Source organism: Chelmon rostratus, chromosome 24 (genome assembly GCF_017976325.1).
Source record: "Chelmon rostratus isolate fCheRos1 chromosome 24, fCheRos1.pri, whole genome shotgun sequence".
Lineage (NCBI taxonomy): Eukaryota > Metazoa > Chordata > Actinopteri > Chaetodontiformes > Chaetodontidae > Chelmon > Chelmon rostratus.
The window spans coordinates 847,569-861,098 of NC_055681.1; the positions used below are offsets into that span (position 1 = coordinate 847,569).

A 13,530-nucleotide genomic window follows, 5' to 3' on the forward strand; every position below is an offset into this window, starting at 1 on the left:
TGGAAACAGGCGACTAACGTTAGAGCTAACGGTGCTCCTCGGTGGCCACAGGTAACTTAGCGAGCTAACTTAGCGAGCTTAGCTAACACTAGCCTAACTGTGTTTTGGGGTAACGGCTTGCTCGTAGCGAGCTAGTGTGCTAGCAGGAGGAGCTAACAGCTACATAAACTGTTGTGACATTTAACGTTGAGCTGCTGAAGCGCCAGTGAAGTCACTCATCGGCCCGTTAGCTCAACTTTAAGTAGCTTCGCTGTTTTACTTCTGTGTGAGGAGTTTGCAGGCTGGTTTTCTGTCAAATATACACCATTAATAGAACCGTTAACTCTCCGGGTAGGGGTGCTAGTTTGGAAACTTCGCCGGATCATCGCTCTTTTCTTCTCATTTCGCAGGAGAATGAAGCGCTCGGTTCAAAGCAGCCCTCCACCGCACCATATGATGGTGCTCACTTCGGCTCACTCGCCAACGTTAGCTGCCTCTTAAACACACTAACTGGCGCATAAACGGGGCCAAGTATCCTGCAGCAGGTCCCGGGATCTGTAAGGGCTTTGCTGGACAGGACGTGAGCAGAAAGGCCGGCTGGGAGCCGGCTGGTGCCTTGGATTTCCTGCCCCGGGCTGCAGCCATGGAGGAGGAGGTGAGCATGGAGTATTTGCTGGAGCAGGTGATGCAGAAGGACCTGGGCAAGAGGCTCCAGGTGGGCCAGGAGATCATAGAGCTCATCCTGGACGAAGAGAAGTCCCCCGAGCTGGAGCAGGACCAGACCATGCTGGACCGGATGGTGGACGCGGTCGCCAGCTCCTGGGTCAACTCCAGCAACTTCAAGGTGAGCACGGTCTGTCCGTTCAGTCCCTGGAGGGTTGGTGGCCTGATGTTCTTGATGGGACTCTCAGCTGTTGGATTTCGGTTGTCCTGGACAGGTGTGATCACCTGAGACTAGAATAACATATTTACGAGTCAGTTTTTATGTTCTTTTTTTACAGGACAGGAGGTTTTGTGCAGAATATCATAAATGTTGTGTATTATATCCCTTTTTTTGGTTCTATCTTTTTATGGTAGCTCTCCCAGTGAGAATTAATAGACGTTACGAGCACTGGCTCTTGTCAGGGTTGATTGATCATTTCAGCTGGATTCACTGCAGGAGGAGCTTTAAACCAGTTGACACTGATTCCTGCAGGTCTCGGGGACAGACTGTCCTCAGGGAGGGCTTCGTCCACGCACAGGTCACCCTTGTGGGCTGTTGACGGGGCTGGTTGATGGAATAACCCACATCTGCCTGTTAGCTGCAGGCTCTTATCAGTCTTGTCACCGTGCTGCAGGATTTGCATGCCGTCCGTGAATGTTTGCATGCACTTTAATGCAGATGTGAGGCTGCCACGATGGATTAATAAATACATGGAGGTCACGTTATTGTGTTCCTGGACAGCAGTGTGAGCTGCTCTAGTTCATCATCAGGCAACACTGAAACTACTCTTGAATGTGATAGTGCCACAATAATATGAACAGAGGGGGGAGAAACCCAACCTGCAGTTTTCTTTTGAAGTCTAATCTACCTCGACCAAAATCGATTTAGTGCTCGAATCGATTTGGAGCTTTGTGAACATATTACACCATCTTCCTCAGCAGTTTCCAACATTAAGAATGAACTTTAAATCTCGGCTTTTGAGCCAACACGTAGGAAGAAGTTGTGAGACTGCTCAGACAGAAACAGAAATGTGAATATCTACAGTTTCTTAGTCAAACTTCACCTGCTAAGGAAAACCGTGTGATGCTGTGGAAAGGTTCAGAACAGCGACTGAATGGAGCTTGTGCTTGAGATTTTCAGATGAGATGCATGAAGCACAGCGTCGAGAAAGGCTGCACTAAAATGCCAGATTTGTCTATGGAGTTTGGCGTGACGCTCCTTTTTCACATACGAAGAATGAAGCACACAAGACAGAGTGGAGCTGATCGTGTCATCACAACTACACACTGACTTAACAACTGTAGACACACACACACGCCGACACAACCAATCACATCGCTGCTTCCTGCGCCGCTCTGGAAACGCAGCGTCCTCCGGTCTACTTGGTATCTGCGGATAATGGGGACGAGGCTCCCAGGCGAATGTGGCGGTGGCTGTGAGCTTAATTTACCGCCACCATTAGCCCAGTTTCCTTCCCTGTGTGACCGAGCCAACGGGGGGGGGGGGCGAGCGAGTTTCACACTATTTCAGTGTTTCTGTATGTGGAGACGAGCTTCCTGCCAGCTCTGGTGTGTGTGTGTGTGTGTGTGTGTGTGTGTGTGTGTGTGTGTGTGTGAAAGATGGAGGGAGCTGCTTCCTGTGCTGGTCGTCTAACGGCTCTTGTTGATTGATCGAGCCGGGCCTGTCACACACATTCAAAGGGCGTTCAGTTATTGATGAAGGCAGACGGCTGAATGGCAGCTGATGGTGAAAGTCAGCACTGACATGAGAAGCAGTCGCTGGACTGTCTGCACCTGTTCACTCACCTTTCAGGAGGAAGAAGGATGCCTGCAACGAGCAATTCCTCATTTTAGTTATCGATTAATCTGCAAATCGATCCATCATTTGGTCTTGAAATGTCAGAAATAGAATGAAAACGTGATGTCGTAAAATGTTTCAGTCCAAAACCGAAAGCTGCTCAGTTTACAGTGATGTACAGACAAACAGCAAATCCTCTTATGAACTGAATTTTCCACTGATTGATCGACTGAACCGATTGATCAATAAGTGTTTCAGCTTTGCTGCTAGAACAGTTACAGGACAACATGTTGGACAGTTGGGTTTAAAATAAATGTAAGCACGAGAAACGATTAATCATGATCAGTGAAGTGCTTTGGTGAATAGAATTGATCAGTGCAGCTGGACTTATGTTGGTGCAGTGTCGCTGAGCGACCAGCAGGTGGCACCACAGTTGAAGTGCAGTTGTTGTTGTTGTTGTCGTGCTCGTTTTCTCTCTGAAAGTGAGAGTTTCCAAAAATTGCACCAGAGACTGAGCGTGGCGCTCAGGTGGTGCGTGTGTGTTGATTATGGTGTTAGCAGGGAAGCTCTCACTAGACGTTCATCGAGCTTCCCAAACCACCCCAAGACAAGGAAAGCTGGACTGAAATGTGTCGGCAGCCCTCTGTAAAGTCTCCACACTGTCTTCACTCACGGTTCGGTTTCACTTCGTGTTTTTTACCTCACTGAGTGAGAGTTTAGATGATTTCATGTTGATTTAACGGAACAATCCGTTCGTTTTGACCGTTTTCTGCTGGTTTAAATGAAAGTTCTTGGTTTGGTGTGATTACCCATAATCCTTTGCAGCCCAGATTCAGCTCCATTGGTCTGGTGCTGATCTCATGCTGTAGTTGATCTGAGTGTTTTCTGTGCTGGATTTTCACACATGTTATGGTGCGTTTTGTCATGTTTGTCGCGTTCTCGTGTGTTTTTGTGTCTCAGGTGGTTTTGCTGGGGATGGACATCCTGTCAGCTCTGGTCAGCAGACTGCAGGAGAGATTCAGGACGCAGGTGGGAACAGGTGAGCTGCTTACTACTTATGAATTCAGCACAAATTAAAAACGCACATATTTGTGGTACAGTTAAATGTTAATATATGCATTAAATGTTATTGTCTTCCTTCAATCGTCTTTATTCAGTGCACGCTTTCAGCATGGAGCTGTGATGCTGCCTTGGTTGTTTTATTGTAAACCGGTCTGTCTCTGTTCTCTGTGTCCGCTCAGTTCTGCCGAGCCTGATCGATCGGTTAGGGGACGCCAAGGACCAAGTTCGAGACCAGGACCAGGCGCTTCTCCTGAAGGTCATGGACCAGGCTGCTAACCCACAGGTGCCGGACAGTACATGTGTTCATTCAATCGGTCCACTGACAGATGTTATATGCTCATTCATCTGGTCTGTGATATCTTTTCAGTTTGTGTGGGAGCGAATGATGGGAGGCTTCAAGCATAAGAACAACAGGACCAGAGAGGGACTCTGCCTTTGTCTCATCTCCACCCTGAATGTGTGAGTGGAGGTTTGAGGTCTGCCTCATTTTGAAAATAAGTGTGTCCAGGAAGTGGTGACAGGACACCGTGCTGATCAGCTGACCTGTGCAGGAGTCGAGATGATGCTTCATAAAACGCGTTTCATCACATGGTTCGTGTGTTTTGTTTTTTCAGGTTTGGATCTCAGAGTCTGACGCTCAGTAAAATCGTTCCTCACATCTGTAACCTCCTCGGAGATCCTACAAGTCAGGTACGACCTGCTGCTTCTCGCCTGGACACGAGGGGTGTGAACAGAAGTATTATTGGTCTTTGACTGCCCTCTGCTGGTCAAACACACGCAGTGCAGCTCAGGCCACCGACCAGGATCTCTGCTCTGTTTTCTTTTCCAACTCTTCCTGTTGCACCCACCGTTTGCCGTGTGAGTCTTTACACCCTGGTAGACGAGACCTTTAGCTGCTCAGACCCCTTTAGCCGCGGGGTCTCCTCTCTCTCCTCGCTGTGCTCTGCGTTTGAGTTGTCGTCTCCTGATAGGCTGCAGAGGTCTGTCATCACCGGAATCACACTTCCTCTTGAGAGCAGGAAGCCGTGCCCATGAACTGCCCTTCCTGAGGCCGAGCGCTCGCACATGTGCACTGAAGCGCTCTCGTGGATGACAGCCCGTCTTCATCATAATGATGATGATGAGTGCTTTCTGCAGGAATGATTGAATTGACTGAACCCTTGAAAGCAGAGCTTGTCTCTTTTTATTATCCTTGAATTAAAGTATAAGTCCCACATGTGTTTTCAGGGGCCCTTCAGGTGCCGTTGAGGTGATAAAGAAGCCGAATCTGTGTTCTTCTTCTCGTTGTCGACCTGTAGGTGCGTGACGGAGCCATGAACTGCCTCATCGAGATCTACCGCCACGTCGGGGAGCGAGTGCGGATGGACCTGGGAAAGAAGGGTCTGCCTCAGTCACGGTGCGTTCAAACGCTCGCTGGGAAAGTTCAGGTGGAGGGCTTTTACCTCCGTTAGTTGTGTGTGTTTATGAGCAAGTTAATTTTTTTGCATTCAGGTCAACATCTGAGTCATTTCTCCTCTCGATCGGTCATTTATTTCGGCCGCAGGACGTCAGAAAATATTGAAAACTGCCGATCAGAAGCGTCACGCTGACGTCAGTCCAAGACCAAGATACAAAGATTTCACTGATGTAAAACAGAGAAAAACACGTCAGCAACGAGGAGCTGGAACCAGAGACGGTTTCTGCTCCGCGAATGACTCCAAACGATCGATCGATCGATCGTTGATGGCCAGCGTGGTGTGAGCTGTGCTGTTTGTCGCCTTTGTGAATCAGCTGAAATGAGATTTTTGTTTTGTGATCATCAGTGTTTGTTCTAATAATATCGCGCAGCAGGCGTCGCAGCCATTACCGCCGCTGTGTGTATTTCTGGATGCGGAGACTGGGGGCGATGGGATGTTACTTTGGCCTATTTAACTGCTCCCCGGGGAGCCTGAATGAGCCAGTTTTCAGTTTTTCAGCTGCAGGCCCGAAGGCAGCAGGACTGTTTGTGTTCTGCTGTGAAGGCGGTGCCTTCCTCCCCGCCTCATCACCACCTGGTGCTAACTGTCTGTTCCCTTTCTGTCCAGGCTGAACGTCATCTTCAGTAAATTTGACGAAGTTCAGAGGTCAGGGAACATGGTCCTGTCACCTGTGTCAGGTAAGATCACTCGCTGCTCTGTTGTCTTGATGTTCTTCACAGCGTCGGTGAGCTTGGTTTTGTTTGTGTTTATGACACCACTGCTGTTTTCAGGTTGTCATGGCAGCGTGGTTTTGTTTTGTACGGTGTTGTTGTGAGCGGCCTGCGGACGCCAGCATGTGACACTGATAACGCCACCCAAAGGTTTCATTCGGCTGATGTGTGCGTGCAGATCTGTATTCATACTTTAGGTCCTGCTTCAAAACTCTTATGTAATCTTAGATTATTAGCATGATGTGAATGAAGGTTTAAAGCTGCAGCGTTGGTGCGTCCACCCTGAACTAATGTGCCCTCTCGTGCTGGTCTAAGAGTAGACCTGGACACTGCAGTGACTCACTATCGCCTCTTGAGGTGCAAAGAGGTATTACGGGACAGGTCAGCTGGTTAGCATGCTAAGTTCAGGAGATACCTCTGCAACACAACACATAGAAATCTTTCAGTCTGTATGTAGTTACATTTATTCTACTTGTTTAAAAGTTCTTCACTCGCTTTTGGTCCTCTTTGTTTGCGGTGGAGGCCATAAACCTCAAACCCTGTGAAGGATTGTGAAGCTGGAAACATGACCTGCCTGAATATCTTTGTCCGTCCGTCACAATGAGCATGTTTGAGCTGGGAGGCTCTTGTCTTGTTCCCAGCGGGCTCAGCGGGGTGTGTTCGCCGTCTTTCAGCCCGAACGCAACCCGAGCCGGTTTCTTTGTGCTCCCAGAGGCGAGGAGCTTTCACCGGCTTCGCTGCAGAAGTGGGACAGAAAGGCCTAAATGGAGGGAAAAGCAGTGAATATCACATCCACAGTTATCGACTGTGTTCCAGCTGAATTTGTCCTCGAACTGTGACGTCAAACCGCTCTTCTCGTCCTCTGAACCTACTGTGTGGCAGGTCTGAGCTGACAGGCCGCATCACTGTGGTCACAAGGCTCAGCTTTCATCTGAGGGGGCCCCTCAGCTCCAAGGTAAAAAGACAAGACCACCTCCCGACATGGACATGGAGGCTGGCACGCCTCCTCTCAGTGTCAGAGATGTTGATGAATGAATCACACCAGCAGACTGTGAACTGCAGCATCGCCGTCGTGCAGTTTGTGGTCGCTCTGATCAAAATGTATTTATAATGAGAATCAGAAGCTTTGGATCATGTCCTTCACCAGAGTCGAGTCCTGGTTCAGCGATGGCTGTGATCTGATGCATGCTGCAGCATGAGTCTGCAGACAGCAGGTCAAACTGAAGGAGTTTATTACCTGGCTGAGCAGGTGTGCGGCCTGTTTCTGCTTCTTCTGTCACTTCCTGCAACATTTTAACTGATCTGCTGTCAGAAAATACAGGAAAAGACTGTTGTCTTGTTCAGGAGACGTGTTTTTAATAAGCGACAGCAGCCAATGCTCAGCTCTCTGACAGGCACATTGCATTTCCTGTGACGACTTCATAATAAAAGCCAACTTGTATTTTGCAAGAAAAATGCTCTTAATGTGAAGCTGCAGCAGTAGGAAGTGTTCAGCTTGCATTAGCAGTAACTTAATGCAGTTTTTTTTTTCTGCGAATGCCACTGCAGACCACAACAGAATACTGCAGATGTATACTGTAAAGTACTTTCATCAGTGTTACCTCATTCAGAAAATGACTTAATAAACATGAAATTAAATGAAAATAGTCAAGATTTGTTACTTTAAAAATTGACTTTTCACAATTAAAGCATTCAGGTGGGTCACAGGTTAGAAGCTTTTAATGTGAAGCAGCTGCAGGAAGTGAACCTCAGACATTCAGCTCCAGCTCACTGCAGCGAGCGCTCGCCAGTCTCATGTTCTGATGATTGATGGAGAGCGAAGTGACGGCACGACGCAGCAGCTGCCATCAGATTGTGTGTTTAAAACAAGAGAGAGAGAACAGTTCAGCAGCACACTTTAAACAAATATGGACGTCAGCACACTGACAAGTGGCAGAGCTGTGAACATCACCTGAGCAGGTGAGGGGGAAGCGGCAAACAGAGATAAACTGAGAAGACGTGAAAAGCTGAGGAAAAAACTGAGACTTGTTGAGAGGAGAGCATAAGAAACTGAAACTGTATTCAGATAAAGAGAGACAATGAGACACTAAAACAGGAAGACGAAGAGAGAGACGACAAAACAACTGAAAAATGAAAGAAGCAACCAAAGAAAAGAAAAGCTCAGAAAACCAGAAAGAAACAGACGGAGGCTCTTCACTCGGCAGCCCAGGGCTCTTATTTTGTAGGAGTGGTGTCAGCTGTCGTCCCCACAGTCACAAGACCAGGTTGGAGAGGAAGGGAGGAGGCAGGCAGCAGTGCTTCAGCTCTGGGTCGGTGTCAGGACGCCACTGTGTCTCCTGCAGGAGATCCACAGGGGAGCGAATCGTCTCGCGTCAGGCCGGGTCCCTGCAGGTAAATCTATCACAAACAGGAAGCTCTTCCTTCCTCCGTCTGAAGCTGAAGGCCTCTTCTAAAAATCTGTCTGTCTGTCTGTCTGCTCGGTGTAGAAGCTGCTTCTTACTCGACTCTTTGTGCTCACTGATAATTGCACTGGGATCAGAATTGGGACCGGATGCCACAAGTGACTGAAGCTCAGCGATGTGTGTAATCCTGCTGCTCTGCGGCGAACGACGAGCGCGATCACTTTAAAGTAACGAGGCAGTTGGAGTTGTTGTGGTAGAAACCTTTGTGATAATTTGAGGAACATAGTTTGAGGAAGACCATTTGGAAACTGAATCATTTCCATCAGTGCTGCTGGTGCTGTTGACTGTCCTGGTACCTGCTCAGTCAGGCTCACTTTGAAAAAGGAGGTTTAAATACTCAAAGTGCTGCAGCTGCTTTCTGCTCCAGCTGAAAAAGACGTTTTGCACAGTCACAATCATCCATCTCGTGTCATGGAAGCGTGGAGCTTCAGTCATGTGAACACAGCTGTTTGTTTATGGGGGGGATCAGAGGGGCCGTTTCTGTTGAAGGATGCAGTAGAAAGCTCTAGAAGAGGATTTCTTTGTTGAGCCTCGGCCCACGAACTTTGACGCTCAGTCTGCCTCATGATGCTTTTTAACGTCACCTTTTGAAGTGATGTTCTGTTGGTGGCTTTGAATCCGGCTCTGCGGGTTTTGGTAAACGGGGACCTGGCCGCGTGCGTCATCCGGCCCCAGGAGGTCCTGCAGGGAGGTGCCGACAGACGAGGCCAGGTACCCGCTGCCAGCAGGACTTGGGTTGCACAGTTGGAAACCTCCTGAATAATGAAGGCTGTGCAGGGACAGAAAGACAGGGCAGCTGCAGAGCACTGATGAGGCTCAGTCACTGCTGCTGCATTTAATACTGACTTCACGCAGCGTTTGGATCTAATGTGGCTCATCCAGAGCGTCGCGCGGCACGAAATACACCAGCAGGAAGTTCAGCCGGCCTGCGACTCTCCAGTTTAAAATGCTGTGCACACAACAGGAAAGCTCCTCTCCACAGACGCTGAAGGATACCAAACAGGAAAAGGCTCGGTCCTGACAGGAACCCTGACTGACTGACCCGAAAAGACCAACAAGTCAACAACAACAGAACAAGTCCTAAAATGCACGACCGCACTGTCCCATTTTAAAAGAGGAGTCTGAAGGGAAGATGCTGAAGTTAGAAGGACTCTAATGGTTGTACAGTGCACTGCAGGACAGCTTTTAGCGTGAGTCCCTGCACACAGCTGGGTTCTGACCTGGCGAGGAGGTTGTGAAGAAGCCCGATCGCTCCGTGGGAACGTCACTCCCACCGTTGTTCAGCCGGTTGTGATGTGCAGGCGTTCATTCAGCCATGAAAGGGCGTGAATCGTCTCACGACCGCAGGTTGAAGCTCACCTTTGAGCTGCGGCTGCGTTATCGTTTGATGTTGTTCTGAACTGCGAGCGCTGCAGAGCTGAAGGTAAAGACCCGATGAACCGGCCCATCTCTGCAGACGCTCATTACAAACTGTGGGGGGGCTCTGAGCCGCTCCCACGCTCCCTTGCTGCTTCCTTCCTCCCTCCTGACGCCTCACCTCTGCGCGGTCATTTTGTGAATTTGCATCGCGAGGATCAGCTGTCAGACTCCACCACGCTCCGAGCTCCCGAAGACTTTGAGACGCTGCCAGGAGGAAAACTTATGACCCGGCTTCCAGAGGAGGAGCACAGTCAGTCACAGCAGTGAGATCCTGTGATCCTGTTCATCTGTGATCAGTCTCTTCGACGCCAGCACTCGTAAGCCCCCCATAACAAAGTGGTGGACAAGACGTGAAGACGCTTGTGTGTCTTCGTCAAGCCTGAGAAGATGTGAGCGCTAACCAGGCTGTGCATTGTGGGAAATGTAGGACCCAGCGGTTTGAGGCTGAACGTCAGGATATCTCGGCCTCACCACCATGATTTGTTTTTCATCGCTTTGCTGATGGAATGTGAGGAGGGTGACGTCTTCACAGCCCCAAAGAAAGTCAGTTTACGATCATGCTTTTAATTGAGCTCATGGCCTCCTGTCTGCCCCCCCCCACCTCTGTACCATCAAAGTGCCGCTGTGAAATGGCTGCACCTGCGAAGGTCAACACCTAACCAGTGGAGGAACAGCACCATCTTGTGGAGGGAGGCCCCCTCTCAGCTGGCATCATGTAATCAGCAGCTGACAGCAGGTGGGGGGAGTTTTTATTGTCTCAAACCTTGGAGGTGTCGTTGGACTGATGATGGAGCAGGAGCTTGTCGAAACACCGTCTGCATTCAGAGCTGCTGCTGGAGGTCACGAAGGTGCATTAAAAAGTGAAATGCAGCACGCTGAGACACTCGTCTGTCTCTTCTACCTTAGATTCAACGCTGAACGGCTTCCAGCACACGCTGGTGACAGCCAGTGTTTTTATCTTGGCCTGGTTCCAGACCTCTGAATGGCTGATTTTGTCTCAGTAATTCAAAAAGATCCAATCAGACCAGAGTCAGACTGAAGGTGTCGAGCACAGATAAGGTGGACTCAGGTGTGCAGGCTGCTGACTGACGGAAACCATTCTTAAAAGGGGGGTTAACTCTGACTTTATCTCATGACTTTAGCTTTTTACTCTGTTTTGGGTAGAATATCACGTTGAAACGTGAGGCTCATGGTCAGAAATGTCAGAAATATGTTCCAGAAACAATGACTGCAGCCACAGCAGAGTCCTGCCAGCTGTCGAGTATTTAAGGGGGCATTGATTCCTGATTTATTCTTTGATTTAATGATTTAAATGGTAACGTTTCCTTTCTTAGACTGTATTTCCTGAAGGTTTGATACGAGCGGCAGCTTGTTAAAGGTTACGTGTGGCTCCATGCAAACGTTGCGTCTGTGCAGGTAAAACCTGAAGCAGCGACTTTGCTCTGAGAGAAACAGTCCAGCTGCTGCAGGCTGACGGATGGACTCGGGTGGAGGCTCGGCGGCTGACGGTGTCAGAGGAGCTGCCTCCTCCTGAGAGGAGTCTCTCCATCCTTTCCTCCTCCCTCTCTCCTGAGTCATGATGACTGTGGCTGCCACTCATCTGTGGCTCCACCCACCAGCTCCGCCTCCAGAACCAGCGCCGGGGTTTGTCCCCTGACCGACCTCTCCCTTCTCCTCCCTTCTCCTCCCATTGGTCCGCTTCCGCTTCCGCTGCCCCACCCCTCCCTCGCTCCCTCCTCCTTCTCTTCGTCTCCTCTCTGCGTCCCCTCCCTTCCTCTTCCTCCATCCTGGTCCCGACAGTGTGTGTTCGCTGAAGTGAAGTAGAGGACGAAGACGGAGAGGAAGATTGGATTGAAGCACATGCTCCCTGAAAGGGGAGGGGTGGGGGCTCGCGGTTGGACTCCCCTCCTTCCTCCCCTCCTCTCTCTCCTCAGCAGGGGAAAAGATGTGAGGACCACAGAGGGCTGGAGGACCGCCTGACCGACCGTCCGTCTGTCCGTCTATGTGCCGGCATGCTGAGGAAACTGGTCTGCAGGCGGATCTGCTCCTGTAAGCTGCTGCTCGTCCTCTGGATGCAGGGGAGGTGTGAACGGAGCATGTAGGAGAGAGAAAGAGTGGAGGTTGTAATCAGTGATGAATGGCAGGAGGAGGAGGAGGAGGAGGAGGAGGGATGCCTGGTGTGACGACGGCTGCAAATCCAGGAGGAATGAGTCCGCGGCGTCTCGAACGTAAACACCGCAGGATGGTTTGCGGGCCCGCTCGCAGCTGAACGGTCGGTCGCGATGCAGCCTGGTCGTCCGTCTCCGAGCGCGGTCGAGGTCGGGAAGATGCGGGAGCTGGACCGAGTTCAGCAGAAATAATTAGCTTTCTGTTTCTTTTCGTGGTGAGGAGTGAACTTCAGACCTCGATGTGTGAAAAGTGAAGCTGTCAAGGTTACATCTTATCCGAATGGCTCGATTTTGTGGCCTGTTCGGGCATCACAGCATCACATTTACGTAGTTCTGTCAGACTTTGTCTCGTAAATTATGTTTGTGACGCGTGTTGAAATCTGCTGCCTGCTGAAGGGTTACGGTACAGTGTGTGAGAGATGACCAACTTTATCAACAGAATGTGAAGTCACAGTGTCTCAAAGACCTCAATGTATTGTGTTGCACGGATAGCTACTAAAGTTAGCATGCTAACCAGCTAGCTGCATCCCGCCCTGTCTCGTAATACCGCTTCGTACCTCAAGAGGCGATAGTCTGATCGTTCAGCCCTCGTTGTTGGGTGAAGTGTGTGAATTTGCTGTTTTACAAGCTCTCGAAGCTTTTTCAGTCGAATAAACTCACAAAATAAACTCATAAAATGTGAAGAAAGGAACTTCTCTGACACCTGTTTCACCAGCGTTAACTCGTCTGCACGGCAGGACGTCGAAACCTTTTTGGAAACACACTTGAGACTCTGTTGCTGAGATTTAGATGAGAGGGTTGATACCGCTCAATGTTTTCATGGTAAATATGAAGCTGCAGCCCTTAGCCGGTTAGCCTAGCTTAGCATAGAGGATGGAAACGGGGAGTCGGCTAGCCTGATTCTGTCCCTGTTTGTTTTGGATTAAACAAACACGATTAATGTGTTATATCTTTATGTGCGGGACGATTTGTCGGCTGGGACCAGTGTACTTCCTGAAGTTTTGCCGTCACCTTGAGGTTGGCAGCTAACCAGCGGGCACCGCAGGAAGTCACTGTGTATTCCCCAAAAACTGTCGTGTTAGTACGAGCCGTAGCGTTCGTGTTTTAAACATTAATTATCCAAAACCTGGGACATTATCCAGGATTTCTACTGACTGCCTCTTTGATTTGACTAAATACATAAAACCATGAACTGTGATATGAGACTGGACTCAAATAAAACTCAGGTTGTGCATTAAAAATTTATTTTTCAATTTCCTTTTTGTGTTTCATGCGGCTCTTGCATTGATTGTTAGCATCACGGTAGATATCTGATCGCCTGATGAGATTAAATTCATTGATCCTCACAGGGGGGTTGGGCCAGTGGAGCACACGCGATGCAGCAGCGTCCACAGCGAATATATTCAGATATTCATTTATTAGCATGAAGTGTTTGGACTCCTGAGCTACTCACCTCCTGTTCAGATGCGTTGATGTTAATGTGTCAAAGGTGACACACACACACGCGCACACACTCGGTCACCTTGTGTTGATATTGAGAGGCGCTTTAATCGTGCAAGGTGGAAAAACTGTAACCTGATGGCACATGATGGATGTGTTGGCTGTGTGTGTGTGTGTGTGTGTGTGTGTGTGTGTGTGTGTGTGTGTTTGCATGTGTGTGTGAGAACTTTGAATAATGAAAGAGGATTGATTGGTGGTCGTGGAGACTCAGGTGCTCAGGGGGACTCTGGTGGCGCTCGGTTGTCCACCACAGAAGAAGAAGGTTTCCACAGG

The 13,530-nt window shown here is 49.3% G+C and overlaps 1 protein-coding gene and 1 non-coding gene across 12 annotated transcripts in view; one reads left to right on the forward strand and one right to left on the reverse strand.

Moving 5' to 3' along the window:
- LOC121627587 (CLIP-associating protein 1-B-like) overlaps positions 1–13,530 on the forward strand; it is a 33,751-nt gene that overhangs the window by 297 nt on the left and 19,924 nt on the right. For 10 of the 11 annotated variants that reach the window (XM_041966541.1, XM_041966544.1, XM_041966542.1 and 7 more), the window contains exons 2-8: positions 390–823; positions 3,440–3,518; positions 3,721–3,824; positions 3,909–4,000; positions 4,156–4,231; positions 4,840–4,937; positions 5,605–5,675. In XM_041966541.1, the coding sequence (XP_041822475.1) occupies positions 623–823; positions 3,440–3,518; positions 3,721–3,824; positions 3,909–4,000; positions 4,156–4,231; positions 4,840–4,937; positions 5,605–5,675 (721 nt within the window). In that variant the 5' untranslated portion in view covers positions 390–622. Of the gene's footprint in view, positions 1–389; positions 824–3,439; positions 3,519–3,720; positions 3,825–3,908; positions 4,001–4,155; positions 4,232–4,839; positions 4,938–5,604; positions 5,676–8,008; positions 8,100–13,530 lie in introns of those variants that run through there. The other variant, XM_041966552.1, reaches the window with a different exon arrangement.
- Positions 2,968–3,097, reverse strand: LOC121627696. The gene has a single exon (XR_006008085.1). It is a non-coding gene; the product is annotated as a U4atac minor spliceosomal RNA (small nuclear RNA).